At 33.1% G+C, this 12,377-nt stretch overlaps 1 protein-coding gene across 6 annotated transcripts; it reads right to left on the reverse strand.

Moving 5' to 3' along the window:
• Positions 1 to 988: 988 nt before the first annotated feature.
• On the reverse strand, positions 989 to 7,971 carry LOC132299503 (glutathione S-transferase zeta class-like). 6 transcript variants are annotated; one of them, XM_059796178.1, is made up of 11 exons: positions 7,831 to 7,969; positions 7,450 to 7,543; positions 7,260 to 7,316; positions 6,508 to 6,593; positions 6,335 to 6,406; positions 4,455 to 4,508; positions 4,255 to 4,330; positions 4,052 to 4,113; positions 2,207 to 2,266; positions 1,672 to 1,787; positions 989 to 1,326 (listed from the first exon to the last, which is right to left on the reverse strand). In XM_059796178.1, exons 1-10 carry the CDS (start codon positions 7,879 to 7,881, stop codon positions 1,686 to 1,688), a joined length of 714 nt encoding a protein of 237 aa, XP_059652161.1. In that variant the 5' UTR covers positions 7,882 to 7,969; the 3' UTR covers positions 989 to 1,326; positions 1,672 to 1,685. The 6 variants fall into 6 exon arrangements, with proteins under 6 accessions (XP_059652161.1, XP_059652164.1, XP_059652160.1 ...); XM_059796181.1 differs by having other exon boundaries at positions 7,714 to 7,854; XM_059796177.1 differs by lacking the exon at positions 7,831 to 7,969 and adding an exon at positions 7,648 to 7,824.
• Between the last annotated feature and the right edge of the window lie 4,406 nt (positions 7,972 to 12,377).

A 12,377-nucleotide genomic window follows, 5' to 3' on the forward strand; every position in this document is an offset into this window, starting at 1 on the left:
ATATAATGCATAAAATTAATATATTGTTTACACGAATAAATTAATATATATATATATATATATATATATATATTTATAGTGTTACTAACATTTCTTTGTAACAAACTCTATTGTTGTATATTTAATTATTCTTGTTGATTCAATGAGCTGATGTCTTCGTCCCAGTTGTCTTCAATCTTATCTTCGTTCCTGTTTAGTAGAGCTCCCATCTCCGCCCAAAATCATTGATTGAACAAAATTGGGCGGGAGCGGGATGGGTTTAGTAGTTGTGCTCCACAAACACGCTGATTCATGTCCACCACACTGTATTATATATCTGTGTTATGTAAAACATTTCAAACTAATTTAACGCAATGCTCATCATGTTCATTTTTCAAGCCTCTGAAGATGCCTCTTATGATTACCAAAAAGACCTATTTGATTCGGTTATTTCAAAATGGTTCAAGAATCTATACACAAAGAAGTTTTGTTAGAACAAGCAATAACAGTTCGCTAGATTTACTTGCATGTGCAATTTACTCACTGCTCGTATGCTCTTCTACCATTGACACTCAGTGGGAGGCTTGCATGACGGGTTATTAGCTCTGTGGTAGAGTACATCCCTGATATGTGTTTTTGTGCTTGGACTGTGAGGGCTCTCAGTCACGCGACCCCCTTGTAAGAAGAAAATGTGGAGCAGGATTGGCTGGTGCCCATTTGGCTGGTGCCCATTTCTTCTATTCTTATACAACATTTCTCACGCCATATTAGCAGGAATAAACTTGTTTTTCTAGTAAAGACCCACACGTGAACAAATTATTGGCATAATAACTGCAGATTCTTGAGTTCCAGTGGTTTGAGAATCAAAGATGTAGATAAGCCACACCTGGACTGCAGACATGTCTCGCGTCAGTGTTTCTATGCCAAATGCAAAGAATGGATGATGCGAGGACTTAAAAACTCTTGTTCATTTGTCATCGTAAACTTACCGGAGAAAATATGCAATGCATCAGAGGAAAGGCGGGAAAAGGAATACCATTTCCATAACGATTTTACTAGAGAGGGATTTTCTTCGCGACCAATCCTGATAGTGGTACAACTGAGGAATAGTGATGGTATAGCAATTTACAAAGATGAGCAAGCTTTACTATGGAAATTTTGGAAAGATATCCGGAGACATATCATCGCACCAGTTCCATCTTTATTTGATCATTTATTCTAATTTAAACATGAAGTTCGATGACATACTATCCATCCTCATTGTCTTTGCACAAGATCTACTATTGCAGGCTTTTACCCCCATGATCAATCAAACAAGATTCCATGATGCAATTTTGAAACGGATATCTACACAGGAACAGAAGCAAGATTAGAATCACTAACATACACAAGTAAATATATATATACCTACACACTATACATCATACTCCTTAATTATTACACTGTCTAGAAAGTTCACATATAAAAGAGATGAATGGTTGTGTGTGGATTACGACATAACTAGACAAGTAGTGCATCTGCTATTCAGGTATCCTCAAACCCAAAGAAAATATATGCAAGACAGTCATGCACCAGGCGACTAAGTTAAATGGTGGTAGATCCTATGAAGTTTTAATATTAGAGAGAGTATTATTCTCTCTAATATAAAAAAAAAGAGGACACCTGTAAGTGCGAAAAGTATTACTCAGATACCTCAACCCAATGCCTCAACCGCTGGGTGCATCTGGCTGCTTTTCTGGCATAGCGTCTCGGAAGGCAGGAAGCTCATTGTACGCCTCAAAAACCCTAGATAGAATAGGGAACTGAGTCTGCAAGAACCATCAAGGAACAAAAGATTGTAAGTTGCAGATGTATAAATATAGTAGCAGATGCAAATATAGAAAGGCGAGAAGTAAAATGAGCCAATTCTAGGGCACAACAAGGAAGAAAACAGATAGTAATTTATGTGTCTGAGAACAGAAAAGAGCTTTGTACATTGTACTTAAAATCACTTTAAAAAGTAAACACAAGTGACAGAATAATTATTCCTAGTGCTAGCCGATAGATGAAGAAACTGGATCCCAAATGCAAAAAGTTAAGACATGGATCTTTTTCCCATTTTTCCCTTTCCTCATTTCTTCAGGATGCAAATCCTAAAAGTTAGACATGCAACTTATATGCATCACTTGAAACATATATATATAATGCATCGATGCAGCTGATTATGAACCTATAGAATAGACATTACCATGTCAATGTTGAACCTGTTGATTGCTCCATGAATCTGAGGCGCTAGAAACAAATCTGCCTGAAAATTATAGTCAATAAAATATGTTAGGAAATGATGTAAGCATCAGAAAATAATCTACAAGCACTCGTTTGCATTTAATTACAGTTGAAATTCCAGTGTGTTATGCCATTGTTATCAAGGTTATATAGCTGAGACAACCACAAGTACTAATGCATACATAATCTGACAACTAGCTTTACATGTTTTCTAAGAGGTTCATCCCCATCTCCTCTCAAAATTTTTATAAGTAATAGACTTTGCACCATAAGAGTACTTGAGACTTTCTCCAAAAATAATAACATCATAAAATGTCAAAGCGGTATGTCGTGTATGTTGTCCTTTTCTAATTTTATATCTTCTTTTTGTTGAGCTCATTTTGCTGTAGGAAGTTCTTCTACACACAGAAAATCACTTGTCTGTTTAAGCTACACTATACACTTGTACAAGCAAACAAAGTGGATCCAGAAAGTGGATTAACCATGGTGATTCTTATGGAAGTTTTTTCAGACAATTAAAGCTAATACCAGTTGAAATATGTCGTAGTACCCTGAGAGATATCAGGAAGCACATTTTTTTTCTTTTCCTAAAACCATTTTCTATCAAGTTGAAGTTCTGAACTCGAAAGTGTGAAGGCAATGCTTCACATTTCACTAGGTTTTTGAAACTTCATCGAGATTTTAAACTCTGTACTTTTATCACCCTTCATCAAGGTTCACCACCTGAGAATTGTGTCACTAATAAATTTTTTAATTCTACTGAACTGGTAAACTGCCTTCTAATTTTAATTTTCTTCTTCCCCAGTGGACAAACCCTTACATTCTTCTTGAAATAAGATCTTCTCCCTCCTCAAATCAAATGTCAGATTGGAGAACCTTGCATTCCAATTCTTTTATTTCTCCTATTAGAAAATCGGCTTTTTAATCAAAACACCACCTTGAAGGTTTTCAACCTAATTCACCATTCTCTGGTCCTTCAAATAAGGCCATGGTAGCAAAATATTTCAAATTGAAATAAATTTTTTTTCATTGTTCAAAACACCATCACTTAACACAAATAAAAAATGTCATTACCCAGTTCTAGTCCTGCCATGTCAAGTCCTGTGAAGGGAGGATTTGATACCGAATCTCTGGTTTTTTTCAAAGAAGCTACTCTGAGGCTAAAACTCGAGCCAGTGGTACAGATGCTCAAGCTTTTACCCGCTGAACCAGGCACTGACCCTCAATTAACACAAATATGGACCAAAATTTACATCTACAGAGCCACTTCTCATACGTTAGCAATATCAAAAGAGATGGACAGTTTTGAAATTATATGTTTCTATACAAGAGGCTCCTCCTACAGGAATGTCACTAACACATTAGAACTAACAAAGAAGAGGAGGACCTCTGATTCCAATTCCTTAAGAAAAATAAGAAAAGACACTACTTTGCAGTCACAATCCTCCCACCAACAAGCACAAAAATGACCCATGGGACTTCTTTTAGAGTGAAAACTCTCAATCCATCGCATTTGGCTACCTTTTGTTTAATTAATTGAATCTCTATAATTATGCAAGCTGAGGTCCTTAATCTGTACAGCTTACACAGCCAGCTCAGCACCAAATTTCAGCACTTGATTGAGGGATTAAATATTCATGCCACAACCCACCTCGTTCCTTCCACCAACCTGTGGAAGATCCAACAAATTCCACCTCCAGTTGAAGCCTTAAAGAAGGATATATACATGCACCTTGAAGTGTTTATGCAGCATAAGTATATACATATATATATAGGCTTCAGTAAACATGCCAGGGAAGAAACAAACCAAGAAAACTTCATCGCCAGTGGCATATTTCCCAGCATAGTCTTTTAACAGTTTCTCAAGAGCTGCAATACAACAGCATAGGAAAGTACAAAAGTTAGTACCAGCCAAGATTTGCCTCACAGGATCATAATTGTTCTTTGAATGATAAAGAATTGTAATCAGAACAAAAAAAACTTAATGATGGAAGTGCAGTGAAAAATTACCTGCAAACCCTTTCTCAATATGATACTTAGCCCAAGCAACCCTCGCATCAGCATTAACGTTTTCCTCTATATACTTCTGTAAATGGCAAAGCATGAAAAATATTCAGAAACAACATGCTCGGACTATCTCATGACATCGTTATCTGAATTCCAGCAAAGAAAAGGTAATCCTAAAGCAGCAACTTCCATTGTTTACTCACCAGTACAGCTAGATTCAGAAGAGGCTGTATGCTTGAGGAAACAATATTAGCAGCCTACAAATCAACATTGATGGATATATTCAAAACACAAAACAGAATTAAAAGTTCATCAGGATAAAGCAAATAAACGTACACAATTCTAGAGATTCAAAATCATCACTTGTTTATCCAACATATTATATCCTTAAACTAGGATGACAGAACTTCAACTAGAGCAGGGGTGTAGGACATGTTGTCTACTATGTAAAAGGTCAATCCACAAAACATTTTTCAATATGTTAACTCACTAAAACACTTTTTTTTAGTGGCATCATTGCAATATCTTTTCAAGAAGTCCATGTTCTTCCCCTTCATTCAATAACTCATTATCTGTATCCTAAACTCCCATCTAAGGTTCATATTTCTAACCCTAAAAGATTTTCAATATTACAATTTTAATCACAAGTATCACGGAATTATAGTAATATAAAGCTCTGACATGAGATGGAAAGACCTCAAACCACATATATTGATTTAATACCTAAGTTAGGATCAACTTTGTTTAGTCCTTCTACCTTGTTCACTTCAGCAGATGTTGTTTAGCAGGGTACTTGGATTAGGGATAATTAGGTGGCTGCCTAGATCTTTAAGTACATCTAGCTTCTCCTAGATATTAAAAGACAGAAGAACTATATAAGGTGGTACATTAGTAATCACCTAGCTTGTTTGGATGAAAGAGACAAGTTAGCCTTCCAGGATGGCTTTAGACAGATACTGATCGTATGGTAGCGAAGAAAATAAAATGCATCCCTTAGACTTCTACTTAGACGGAGTTAAAAATTACTCCTGAATTTTACATAATAGAATTTGAAACCATTGTTCTCCTTGCATGAGTAATTTATTCCTCGAGTGAGATAAAATTTGACCTTGGTAAGGTAATTTATTGCTAATCTTGCATCTTCTTGTGAGGATATCCTTGTGGAAAGTGACCACTGACCACCATGATGATTCATTGGGTAAATTCTATCTCCTGGCAGGAGGTACCCACAACTTTGCATCAGGTGCTAGATTGTAGAGGTGGTCTGCCTCAATGTGATGTTAGATTGAGGGGCTGTCGGAACTTGAATCTTGAAGCAACCAAAAAGCATTCATGCTAGTTCATCCAATGGAACACAGGTTGTGAAAATAGTAGCAACCTTGTGCAAGAGAAAATTGCAGCTTATGATTTGAATACAACTCTTTATTCATTTCCAGAGTGGACACCACCACTCTTAACAAAAGATAAGAGTAACCAAACATAATTGTCGATATATTTATTTAAAAATTATAGGTCTGAAACGAGTTTCACCAATAAGAAAGTACCATATGTCAGATGTAGGACTCATAACCATGTATTGTCAATCAATAACTTTTAAGCAATGATTAATCTTTTCTTCACAAAATATGAGTCAATAGATTATTCCATTTTATGCTTGATTCTCACCGTATCTGAATATTTGTTACTATTCGCAAAATTGGTAGCAATCTAATTGCAAGATAACCTAAAAAACCTACAAAGGCTGTGAAAATTGCCAACTCCCGCCATCCTAGGGCCTGTGAGAGCTTATATGCCCAATACGTCTTTTAATGATTAAGACTCAAATATACTGCTGTAAATTGCCTATAGGCATCATCATAAAAATCATTCCAATAATTAAATAAGAATTGATAAGTGAAAATATACACCTATGGCCGACCATCCAACATCAAATAGCAATTTTGAAGGCAGAAGCACACAAATTCTTGCTTTATTTGTACACCCAGTTGTCAACACTATCAAGCTGGTGCCAAATTGCTGATAAATATAGTCCACTAAAAAAGAAACCAAATTTTGGAAGAGTAACAAACCAATTGCAATTTACCTGGTAATTAATTGCTCTTTTCTGAAGATCACGAGGCAACAGTGGATGTTGAGGATACTTTTCTTCTAGATACTGTACAACACAATGCACATACGATAATCCTTTTGGTGAAGTTCAAAACATTTTAGAGTCAAATTCACATCAAGGGACAACGAGAATAAAAGTCTTTTCACCATTAAGATCGCAAAAGAGTCAGCAACTACAAAGTCTTCATCTACCAGCACCGGTACATAACCAATAGGATTGAGCTTTGTAAATTCTGTACTCAAAAAAAATTGAGAACATGTTAAAAAGCCATATGAAGACTAAAAAATAAGTGTATGTCTGGTCCCCCAAAAAAACATCGAGCTAGCATCCAAAAACTTTTGGGCCAACTTTTAAAAAATTGTGACAATGATTCAAGACTCAATTTTGTAAAGCCAAACTGAACATATAAAAGATTACAAGCAATAGATCAGAATGAAGTTATACATATTTTCTCTTATAATGGTGGGAGCCTCGTGCACTTGGCTGCCCCCATCCCCCCTACATCCTTTTTCATAAAATTTCTCTTATAGAGGTGTATGAAATAGACCAAAATCAAAAAATGTATTTTATGAAGACAATCACATATCCAATTAGTGTTGCATTTCCAGATTCACCTTTTAAAATTCATGTCTATTTCCAGCTCAAAGTAACTTTCTTTGATAATTATACATCATGAAAAAGAAAGTTATTAATCGTAATTTGTGAACAAGGAAAAAAAAAAAAAAAAATTTGAAGTTAGAATGTCTATTATATAACATTAAAGCCGGACACCCAATATGTTTATTATTATTAATGTCATATTTCATCATCATAGTATCATATAATTAAGCCGAAATACTATAATAAATCTCATAAGCCACTATATGCATATATATACATATATATACATTATTCTCACCAGGACTAAAGTGCTCTCCTTTCAACAAATTAACTGGTTTGTACTCATATTTGAGACCTGGTTTGAAAGGGGAAAAACCCAACGGTCAATACTTAACGAAATAAAAAATAAGGGTTTTACAAAGTGAAACCAACAGAAGAAAATGATTGATCAAATTTAGAGAGAGGGAGAGAGTAGTAGAGTGAAAGACCTTTCAAGTTGAGAGCGATACGAACACGCCAAGAGCAAGAGCTCCGCCAATAAGAATAGAGTTTCAGCTTCGTTGGCTCTTCACCACCACTCGCCTATTCACAAACAAACAACAGCTCCTTAGACAGTAAATTCAATTAATTGGGTTTGTAGCGATTGATGGGAAAGAAAATCAGAACAGAAAGCTAGAAAATTTTACTGGGAAAAACAAATTGAGAAATGGAAACAGAGCAATTGATTGGCGATGAATTTGAGAGACACCCACCATAGTGCAATCAGACCTGATCAGAACTACAGATTGAACAATTCTGTTGGCACCGATTTGTATGTTAATATTATATTGACATAGATAGAGAGAGCTACGATGCCAGTTGTGTCATACCTCTATACATATGTATATATGTATATGCTGGGTGGCGGCCCTTTCATGCATCAATCCACTCAAGTAATTACACCGGGCAAAGAGAGAAAAACCTGTTAATATTTATTTTCATATATTTGGAAAGGGCTTAATGTCCATCCATACCCAATCATTGACATTTAAGAAGCTATGCGCATGACACATTATTATTTTAAATTATAAAGTTTTTAAAACATCTTTTTACTCTCCTTAAAAACCTTTCCTATACCAATTTATATAAAAACCAAATTTTCCCCTTTCTCTAGCCTTTTTTCTTCTCTCTATATATACCACACATTTCAAAGAAATTTTTAAAAAACTCTTAATGTTTACATTTTCGTCAAATAACAGTTATATCCTTTGTATGTAGTGTCAGGCATTTTATATTTACTTAGTTTTTTATAAAACAAAAAATGAGTTACAGTTCACTTTAGTCTTTTAATCTCTTCACTAACAATAGGCTCTTGTTTCATACCAAAAGTAATGGTTAGGGACTTTTAAGAACAGTTATATCCTTATACCAAAAGTAATGGTTAGGGACTTTATTTTTGGTCACTATCTTTTAAAATATGATTGGATGGAATTTACACTCATATATAACTTTTGATTGTGTATAAATCTTTTTGGGTATGTTTAGATTTAATTATGAGTGTAGATAAATTTTAATAGTACTTTTTTGTAACTGAAAGGACTAATGGCATTAATATTACTAAATATTTTTTCATGATTTATTGGGTTTTAAAAAATGAGATTACTCAAATTTTTAATATTTATTGGTTACGGTTCCTTGTCACACAACTTTTTTGGGTGTAAAAATGAGTTAAAAGTGTCAACATTGAGACTATGGATTTTGTTTAACAAAATATGACCGTGAATCAATAAGTGTCAAAGATGTCTCTTATTTAGACAATTTATAAAAAAAATAAATATAAGGATAGAATGCAAAAAACCCCATTGAACTATGTTTGAATGTGCTAATAACCTCCTTGAACTATATTTTGTATATAAAATCTCCTAAACTATTTCTTTTTGTTGCAACATATCCCAAGGACTATGCTATGTTTCATTAAATGACCATAATGCCCCTTCTTATTGAATTACAATTAATATATTTTTCTTATCTAAATAAATTATGAAAAAATTCAGACTAATTTAATGAGATATTTTTCATTAAATTTGCATAAATTTACCTTTAATTTTTTAATTATTTATTTAAATAAAAAATTTAGTATAAAATTTTTTTAAAAAAAATAATTAATTTTTTAATTTTTAATGAATATATTACATGAAAAGAAGGTATTTTTTTCTAAAGTATTTTATTAATTTTTCATCAACATATTGTATGAAAAAATTATATTTTTTTACAATAAAAATATTTAAATTGGTTATAATACGTTTTATTATAAATAATAAAGTGTTAATAATAAGTTAATCAATTTAGAAAATGGTAGTTACAAATCTACTTATCTATTTTTTTCATTTTTATGATAAATTGATACTAAAAATAAAATTAAGGTAAATAGTATAATTAATATTTACATAAGAGAAAAGATAATTAAAATAATTTAATAAAAAATGAAAATTTTAATGAGAAAGGGTAAAATAGTCTGTTGTAATGAATTTGTCCTTAATTACAACAAATCAATAGTTCAGGGGTATTATTTACAAAAAGGTAATAGTTTAGGATATTTTTTTGCACGTAACCCTAAATATAATTATCTCATTATATATATATATATATATATATAGACACAAGTGCACTCCATGATTTTTACTTTTTATTTATTTTATTTATTTATTTATTATTATTATTATTATTTTTTGTCGTTGGTAAAAAACTCACACACACCACTCACATACTCGCTTTGCTCATTTGAAGACCGAAACACTCACCATTCACTTTGGGAAATAAAAGAGATACCACAATACATGTATAAAATTAATATATTGTTTCCACAAATAAATTAATAAACTATATGTGTGTGTGTAGATATATATATATAGTGTTACTAAAATTTCTTTGTAACAAACTCTCGCTGCCATTGTTGTATATTTATGATTCTTGTTGAATCAATTAGCTGATTTCTTCGTCCCTGTTGTCTTCAATCTTATCTTCGTTCCTGTTTAGTAGAGCTCCCCCAAAATCATTGATTAAACAAAATAGAGCGGGAGTGGGATTGGTTTAGTAGTTGTGCTCTACTAACATGCTGATTCATGTATCACCACATGGTATTATATAATGGTGTTTTGCAAAACATTTCAATCTAACTTAATGCTGTGACAACTCGAATTTTTTTAGATTTTCATTTATAATTTTATTTTTAAGTTTGTTTTTGTGGAGGTGCAGTTGTTATTTTATATATAGTTTATATATATATATATATATTAGTGTGTAGAAGGGTGGAGAAGGAAGTAGAAGGACGTAAAAGGTGACTCTGCCGAATTGATGGGTTGGTTTGATTTGGTGATATAATGATTAATTTTTTTTTTCTGCTTTTTGACCAAGTTTTTGTAGATAGAAATTGTGGTTGGTGATGATGGTTTGGCGCGGGTCTCACAAGGATGATGAATGGGTTTTAATTTAGGAAAAATTACATATAAATGGAGTTAAAGTTTCATATTTATTTAGAGGCTAAGTCAAAATTTCATATTTTTTTAAAATAGATTGCTGAGGTGGCATATGGTTTTTTACTATTTAGAAATTGTGGTGCCTAAAATACCCTTCAGCGGAGGTATTACTTTTTCTTCGAAGGTATTACTTTTTTGAACTAAAGGTATTACTTTTTGGCGTCCAGGTATCATGTTTTTTAAACACCCGCGAAGGTACTACTTTTTCTCCGAAGGTATTACTTTTTTGAACTGAAGGTACTACTTTTTTGTTAGGGAAGGGCATTTTAGGCACCAAAATTTTCTAAACAGTAAAAAACCATGTACCACCTCAGCAATCCATTTTAGAGAAATATGAAACTTTGACTCAGTCTTTAAGTAAATATGGAATTTTGATTCCATTTATATGTAATTTTTCCTTTAATTTATATATATATATATATATATATATATAGTGCATCAGATGAATGATGCACATGAAGGCAGCAACAGGTGGAGTGAAATGTGGAATGCAAAGTTGATTTGGTGGGTTGCGGGTCTCACTTGAGAAAGAGATTTGTTTTTTTTCGGTTACAATTATATATATATATATATATATATATATATATATATAGTAGCATAAGATGAAGGAAATGGGCAGGTGGCCGCGGAAGTGATGAGGGAGAAAGGAAAATTGAAATATTTGAGGTCGGTGGATTTGCCTATATATTTGAGTATAAGTTAGTATGCAGAGAAGAGAAAAAAAATAGAGGAAGGCACCGAGAGTTTCAGGAAAGACAGGCAAGAGTGAGAGAGAGAGAGAGAGAGAGAGAGTGAATCGAGAGTTTGCAGAGGAGGCTAGAGCTTGAGGTCTTGATGATCCAGTGAGGAATTCTTTTTTTTTTCAGTCTAAACTTTGAATGACTTGGAGTAATTTTGTTTCAATAGTTTTTATTAAATGTTTTGATTAAATGCGTATTTATTTTATTTATATATTTACATGAAATATGTATATTTTGTGAAGTTGTTTTGTTAAATCTCAATTCTTATTATGATTTTTTCTACGGGGATGTTTATCTCACCACACTCTAGTTTTAGGTACCGAAAATGAACGGAGATGGCTAAATTCAGGCTTAGGTAGAAGGATTTATTTTATTTATTTGGCGGATTTTTTTGTATTTGAAAAAATTAATTTTGTATAAAAGAGAACATTTTTTATTATTATTATGATCCTAAATATATTTTAATGTATTTGGATTTGTATAAATTGAGAATTTTATTAAAATTTTCGGGTCGTGACAAATGCAATGCTCGTCGTGTTCATTTTTCAAGCCTCTGAATATGCCTCTTCTGATTACCAAAAAGATCTATTTGATTCGGTTATTTCAAAATGGTTCAAGAATCTATACACAAAAAGAAGTTTTGTTAGAACTAGCAACAACAGTTCTCTAGATTTACTTGTGTGCACAATTTACTCACTGCTCGTACGCTCCTCTACCATTGACACTCGGTGGGAGGCTTGCATAACGGGTTATTAGCTCAGTGGTAGAGTACATTCCTGATAATTATGTCGTCGTGCTTGTACTGTGAGGACTCTCAGTCACACGACCCCCTTGTAAGAAGAAAACGTGGAGCAGGATTGGCTTGTGCCCATTTGTTTGTCAATGACTCCATGCCCAATTGTTAGATATTGTGACAATCTAATGCTTTCTTCTATTCTTATACAACATTTCTCACGCCTGATTAAGCAGGAATAAACTTGTTTTTCTAGTAAAGACCCATACGTGAACAAATAATTGGCATAATAACTGCAGATTCTTGAGTTCCAGTGGTTGGAGAATCAAAGATGTCGCTAAGCCACACCTGGACCGTAAACATGTTCAGGAAAGCTAATGACCACCAAGAATAGATCGCTCGCGTCAGTGTTTCTATGCCATATGCAA

Source organism: Cornus florida, unplaced genomic scaffold (genome assembly GCF_030987335.1).
Source record: "Cornus florida cultivar Cherokee Brave unplaced genomic scaffold, ASM3098733v1 CherokeeBrave_3.0.0_Hap2_Chr03, whole genome shotgun sequence".
NCBI lineage: Eukaryota > Viridiplantae > Streptophyta > Magnoliopsida > Cornales > Cornaceae > Cornus > Cornus florida.

Bases quoted from the DNA above. Each gene is read 5' to 3' on its own strand.
- LOC132299503 (XM_059796177.1), bottom strand. From the start codon at position 7,716: ATGGTGGGTGTCTCTCAAATTCATCGCCAATCAATTGCTCTGTTTCCA. The intron at 7,544-7,647 runs GTAAAATTTTCT...GTTTGTGAATAG, and splicing joins TTCTCAATTTGTTTTTCCCA to GCGAGTGGTGGTGAAGAGCC. The intron at 4,509-6,334 runs GTAAATTGCAAT...GTTGATTTGTAG, and splicing joins AAAGAGCAATTAATTACCAG to GCTGCTAATATTGTTTCCTC.